General features: G+C 49.7%; 1 protein-coding gene across 1 annotated transcript in view; it reads left to right on the forward strand.

Annotated features, from left to right (window-relative positions):
- Window positions 1-6,917, forward strand: part of SIPA1L3 (signal-induced proliferation-associated 1 like 3) — a 255,414-nt gene that overhangs the window by 173,627 nt on the left and 74,870 nt on the right. Inside the window, 1 exon segment of the mRNA XM_010849306.1 lies at window positions 6,716-6,917. Within this exon segment, the coding sequence (XP_010847608.1) occupies window positions 6,716-6,917 (202 nt within the window).

Here is a 6,917-nt window from a genome sequence, read left to right on the forward strand (position 1 = left end):
GTTGGTGATGCCATCCAACCATCTCATCCTCTGTCGTCCCCTTCTCCTCCTGCCCTCAATCTTTCCCAGCATCAGGGTCTTTTCAAATGAGTCAGCTCTTCACATCAGGTGGCCAAAGTATTGGAGTTTCAGCTTCAACATCAGTCCTTCCAATGAACTCCCAGAACTGATCTGCTTTAGGATGGACTGGTTGGATTTCCTTGCAGTCCAAGGGACTCTCAAGAGTCTTCTCCAACACCACAGTTCATAAGTATCAATTCTTTGGCTCTCAGCCTTCTTTATACTCCAACTCTTATATCCATACATGACCACTGGAAAAACCATAACCTTGACTAGATGGACCTTTGTTGGCAAAGTAATGTTAGTTTACATTTAAAGGGGGAAAAAAAAGTTTGAAATTAGATACAAAAGGTAAAATTTTTTTAAGTTAAAGATTAAAATTCACCTTTCATCTCTTTTTTTTTTTTTTTTCCACCTTTCATCTCTTAAGTCCTCACCATCCCATTGCCCTCACAGAGGCAACCGCTGTTAGCCATTTCCTGATAACCGAGGCCCATACAGGCAAATGTGTGGAAGTATTCCTTTTCCACCTTTTTAATACAGGTGGTATCATATCCCACACACTGTTTGTTCTGCATCCTGTATTTTTTCACTCAGCAGAATTTGAGAACTTTGCACACCAGTCTATAAAGCGTTTTTCCCTTCTTTATGACTGCATATTATTCCATTACATAGATGTCTAAGAATCTCCCCCTATGCCTTAGTGACAGGTATCGGGGTTGTTTCCTGTCACCTGTTACCACAGTCCACCTTGCAGTGCTATTATTAACACATTCCCTCCACGTAGTTTTGTGAGGGAGGGGCAGTTGTTTGTTTTTGGCCATGATGTGCTGCTTGTGAGATCTTAGTTCCCTGGCCAAGGATTGAACCCAGGCCCTCGGTAGTAAAAGCACTGAGTCTTAACCAGTGGACCACCCAGGAACTCCCTATAACCTGGTTGAGACTCTCGTGGCAGACAGCTGGGATAGGTCAGGTCCTCAGCGTGGAGTTACTGGGCCAAACGGTATGTGCACAGGTGCCCGGGGTAGATGCGATGGAATTGCCAAGAGCCTACCAGTTTCTTCTCATTTGACTCACTTGAAAAGACCCTGATACTGAGAAAGATTGAAGGCAGAAGGAGAAGGGGACGACAGAGGACTAGATGGCTGAATGGCATCACCGACTCAATGGACATGAGTTTGAGTAAACTCTGGGAATTGCTGAAGGGAGACTTGGTGTACTGCAGTCCATGGGGTCGCAGAGTCAGACACGACTGAACTGAACTGACCGGTTTCTTCTCTGGGCCAGATATGTGAGAGAAGGCAGGGGATTCCAGTGTGCAGGAAGTGTTGTGGACCACCAGGCTGGGTGTGTTGCCGCTGGGAGCCAGCACACCAGGTGGAGGGCCTGCGGCCCCTTCCCCCACCCATCGCTTGTTCCCAGGACAGAGCTCCAGCTCAGCGGGCTTGTGCCTCCAGGCTCCCTGTAGGCCTGAGGTTACAAAGATAGAGTTGTTCTTGAACACGCGCACACATGCGTGCACACACCCTCATAGCACATCAGAGGCAGGAGGCTGCTGGGTGAGCCCTTCTCCCCTTTCTAACCGTGAGCTCCCCTCTCCTACCTGGCTTATCACAGGAGCCTGCGGCTGACCTCCGCGCTTTCTGGGCCAGCCTTCATGCAGTTTCCAGAGGGTTTCTTTTTGTTCTGACGCACCAAGCTTTCTTGTTTTTTTTTTTTTTTTTTTGCAATTCAGAATATTTTCATTATGCAACATTTCAAACGTTCTGAAAAGTACAGAGAATAACAGACACCCATGTGCCCACCACCAGATCTCACAGATGTTAACATTTTGCCGTCTTTGCTTCAGCTCTCGCTTTAATTTTGAAGAAAGAAAATGTTAGAGATGCAACCAAACTGCCCCCTCCCACAACCCCTTTTCTCCCCTCCTGCACACACAGCTGTTCTCTGGACAGGCCTTCCCCTGTCCCCTCTTCTCCCCATGACCCTAGACACATTTCTGTCATAGAACTTGTCACACTGTAAGAACTAAGTTGTGTTTTTTTTTTAAGATTTATTTGTTTTATTTTTGGCTGAGGTGGATCTTTGTTACTACACACTAGCTTTCTCTAACTGGTGAGCAGGAGCTACTCTCTAGCTGCAGTGCACGGGCTTCTCGTTGTTGTGGCTTCTCGTTGCAGAACATGGGCTCCGAGGGCATGGGCTTCAGTAGTTGCAGCTTTCGGGCTCTAGAACACTGGCTCAGTAGTTGTGGCACACAGGCTTAGTTGCTCCAGGGCAACTAAGAGAGATCTTCCCAGACCAGGGATTGAACCAGTGTCCCCTGCATTGCAAGGCGGATTCGTAACCACTGGACCACCAGGGAAGCCCCAGGAACAAACTGTTGATGTGGCTGTTGCCTCCCTCAGGGGTCACACCATGTCACACTCGCCTTCATACATCTGTGCTGGGCAGCCTTGTTATGTAAAGGACCCCAGAGCTGCCTTGGCAACTAGGCAGATGCCTGACCCAAACATTGTAGGTCCTGGGAAAATAGCTGTTGAAGAAATGATTGTGAGTGTTCTAGAAATGCTGAGCTCCAGTGACCAGGTGACACGGTGGTCACACCATCTCCTGGCTGTATAACACGGTACTGAATGGCACGCCAGCACCCCCACAGCCTGTGGGCTGTGAACACCCCATTCCTCCTGCTGGGGAAATGAGGGACCAGCCATTCTGATTGTCCAGAAACCTTCAGTAGCTTGCAGTTCCACGATTCTTAAAAGCATGAGTCAGGACTGTGGGAGAAGCCAGAATCTGTCACTATGAGCAGTCAAGTCCTGAATGAAGAAGTTGCACAGCTAGTCACAGCTGCAAAGCCCAGTCTGAAGGCAGCATTAATCAGAGTGGAGAGACTGGCAAGGCCATCTCACGTCCCCTGGCCTGGAGGCAGGCCCCCCGCAGGGTTTCCCACAGGAGAAAACCTGCCTGGTTTGTGCAGCCTTGAAGCACCTCTCCCCCAGGAAATGCCTTTTTCTGTCAGACCTACACATTGGCAGGAACCTGTTTCTTTTCGGTCTGTCCGTTCAAGTCTAAATCATGACTATAATCAGTACTGAACACCTGGGCCAGCCCTGGGGCATGCACGAAGCCCAGGGTGGCACCTGCCTTCACACATTCCCAGGATGTGGCCGTGGAGCTAGGGAGCACGGGGTCTGGCCCTCCTGGGTCTGTAGGAGCTCCCTCCACAGTCTCTGCACCCTCTCTGGCCCCTTCCTGGCCTTTCTTCATGGGGCAGCCACGGTGATCCCTGCAGATGGTCCATCTGGCACCTGTGTTCATCAGGGACCCACAGGAAGCAGGCGCCCCCCACCCAGGGTTTTTTGGTTTTATTTTAATTTATTTGGCTGTGTCAGGGCTTAGTTGCAGCACACGGCATCTTTCGTTACAGTGCACGAAGTCTCTAGTTGTGGTACACGGGCTCAGTAGTGACAGGCTTAGTTGCTCCATGGTTGTGGGATCTTAGTTCCCTGACCAGGGATCAAACTTGTGTCCCCTGCATTGTAAGATGTATTCTTAAGCAGTGGACCACAAGGGAAGTCCCCCACTCAGGGTTTTAACTGAGGGATTAATGGACAGGCTGATAGGTGTGGGTAGGGCTTCCCTGGTGGCTCAGAGGGTAAAGAATCTGCTTGCAATGCAGGGGTTCGATCCTTGGGTCAGGAAGATCCCCTGGAGGAGGGCATGGCAACTCACTCCGTTCTTACCTGGAGAATCCCATACACGGAAGAGTCTATGACAGGCTATGCTCAGTGGGGTCACAAAGTGTCTGACAAGACTGAGCAGCTTTCACTAATAGGTGTGGGTAGGTTAAAGGCACCAATATAGGAAAGTGAGGCATCCAGGAACCAGCAATAGCAAGGAGCCATTACCCACCATGAGGGATGAGGTCACAGGGGATGGGAGACATTTCTGGAAACCAGGGAGAAGTATGGCTCTGGGAGAGGGGCCACCCCTCAGAAGCTGTGGCTGTTGAGCAAAGGACCAAGGACTACGGCCACTGTCCTAGCTCGACAGGCAGGCAATGAAGAGAAATAAAGACTGCACCCTCTCTCCTCTCCCCTCCCCTTATCCTGGCCGGGGGAACCGGGTGAAGCTGACACAGCCTGTGGAAACCCACCTTCTGGGGCGCTGGACGGGGCAGAAAATGGCAGAGACTGGATCTGGGGATGCAGACGGTGAATAGCTGGTCCAGATGGTCGAATGGGTGCTTGTTTTCCCAATCAGGATACAGGATGCTTGCTCACTGTCAAGGCCCTGCCTGGCCTGGTCCCTGGTGACCTCACCAGCCTCCCACCCTTTACTCTCTGGGCTCTGGTGCACTGGCCGCATCTCACCCTGCGCGTGCTCTTTCCTGTTGGGTCTTCCACCTCCCATGCCCATTGCCTGCAGCACCCTCCCCTCTGCTCTTCCTTTGGCTCCTACTCAGCCTCAGATCCCAGCTTAATTTCTCTTCCTCATAGCGTCACACCCAGAGCACTGACTCCCCGGGGTCCAAGGAGGGGGGCCATCCTGGAAGTGCTGGTCAGACACATGCCCTGGTCAAGTTGGGTGGAGGGTCAGGAGTCAAACAAGCCTTACACTATGGTTAGGTTTCATGAAATAGGTTTTAATCAAGAATCTCATTACTTTAAAAATTGTCTTACAGTATGTAGTCTCTCCCCAACACCATAAGCACAAGCTGACATTTTTATAGAAGGTGAATGCAGTACTCTTTAAGAAAAAAACCTTCTTTTTAGTACCTCATACTGTTTTTTAATTGTCATTGTGTAAACAGCATAACTCACTCATGGTATCCCTGGAGGCTTTTTTTTTTCCCCTTAATTGGCTACATGACGCAGCATGTGAAATCTTAGTTCCCCGACCATGGATTGACCCCTGGACTGCCAGAGAAGTCCCTGGAGCCCCTTTAAATTAAATGTCTTCCCCTGCTCCCTGGGTGCTCACTCTGGCAGGTGCGATAGCCTTTCTGCCTGATCTTTGAAGTCATCAAAGATCACTCAGTGGCCCTGTAGCCACTGAGTCTCGAGTTGGTCATTGCAGCATCGTAACTGAGATTCATCAGATCTGAACCTGACTTAGCAGCCAGTCTCCTGCCTCCCAGCTCAAGGCTGCCTCCACCTGGGAGCCTCGGTGGATGGGGAGCCTGCATCCCTCTCCTCTGTTTCTCCGCCTTGCACTTCCCCTCCCCCGGGCTCACTGCCAGTCTCTGACCTGTCCAGGGAGGGAGCACAAAGAGGAAACAGGAAGCAGGAAATTATCACTGGAGCTGTGGTGACAGCAGCTGCAGGGACTCGAGAGTGCCTTTCTTTCTACTAGCTAAGTAATTTCCAGACTCTGGGCTCTTCGGGGGCTCCTGACCCTCCTTCCAGAGCTCCCAGGCAGGAGCAGCCCCCAGTCTCCTTCCAAATGTAAGGGTCACTGAGGAGGCCCCTATTCAGGGAGGGAATGGAGATGACGGGCCCACTTTTTCCGTGGATTTTCCTCCCAGTAAGATTCTCCCTCTCTAGTTTGCATAATGGGGGAGGAAGTTCAGGAATTTGGGGGATAAGGTTTTAGATCATTGCTTTTATACCTTCTCATTCAGTTGCTGTATGATTTCTGTCCTAATGGCAGCTCAGTTAAAACCAAAGTAGGGGACTTCCCTGGCGGTCCCGTGGTTAAGACTTTGCCTTCCAGTGCAGGAGGTGTGGGTTCGACCCCCTGGTTGGGGAGCTAAGATCTCACATGCTTCACAGCCAAAAGACCAAGACATAAAACAGAAGCAATATTGTAGCAAATTTAATACAGATTTCTTAAATGGTTCACATCAAAAAAATCTTTAAAAAAAAACCAAAGTAGGAAGAGTTCCATCCTAACTTCCCCTTGTAGTGAATTTTCAAAATAACCTTTGTAGAGATGATTTACAAAGCATGTTCGTGTTACCCAAGTGTCTGAAAGAAGTAAATCACAGAATGTTCCATATCGGTCTGATTTTCCTTTAGTAACACTGCTTAACGAGCCACCCCGAAAGTCAGAGGCTCACAAACATCATCATTTCTTCTTGGCTCACTCCCCTGCAGGTTGGCTGAGACCTGGCTGGCCTTGGCTGCGTGTCTGCTCCAGGCACCCTCGTTCTCCCGGACCAGTAGACCCAGAGCATGTTCACCTCATGGCGAGGGCGGGTACATAGGAGGCAAGCCTGGCCCACATGCCCATTTGTGCCTTTGCTCGAATGCCATTAGCCAAATCAAATCTCATGACCAAGCTTAGGGTGAACAGGGCGGGAATGTACCTGTCCATAAAGGTAGAGAGGAAGGGCTGAGTCTTTGCAAAACTATAATTTACCACAAGGCTGTATGTATGTAAAATAAGAGTAACTGAAGTTGAACGGTGCTAGGAAAATTATCCTTAAATATCAGTGGATGTTCTAACATCTGCTGCATAGGAAGTAAAAACGCATATGTGTGCCCTAAGACCTTCTCCAGTTTCCAGTCTAGTCGGCTGGCAACTTACTAATTAGATGTAGACTTCCTTTCTTAGAAAGGAAACTCCTCTTTTTGATCGTGTATTTTCTTTCTAAAGGGACTCTCAAGTGCCTTTCTTTCTGCCATCTAAATAATTTCTCCCTCCTCAGTATGGCAGTGACCCGATCCAAAGACGCTCCTCCTTTTGGCCCCCCGATCCCCAGTGGAACCACATTCCGAAAATCTGACGTCTTCAGAGACTTCTTACTGGCCAAGGTGATTAATGCCGAGAACGCTGCACACAAGTCTGACAAGTTCCACACCATGGCCACCAGGACCCGCCAGGAGTACCTCAAGGACCTGGCGGAAAAC

The sequence above is a fragment of the Bison bison genome, unplaced genomic scaffold (assembly GCF_000754665.1).
Source record: "Bison bison bison isolate TAMUID 2011002044 unplaced genomic scaffold, Bison_UMD1.0 scf7180017864280, whole genome shotgun sequence".
NCBI lineage: Eukaryota > Metazoa > Chordata > Mammalia > Artiodactyla > Bovidae > Bison > Bison bison.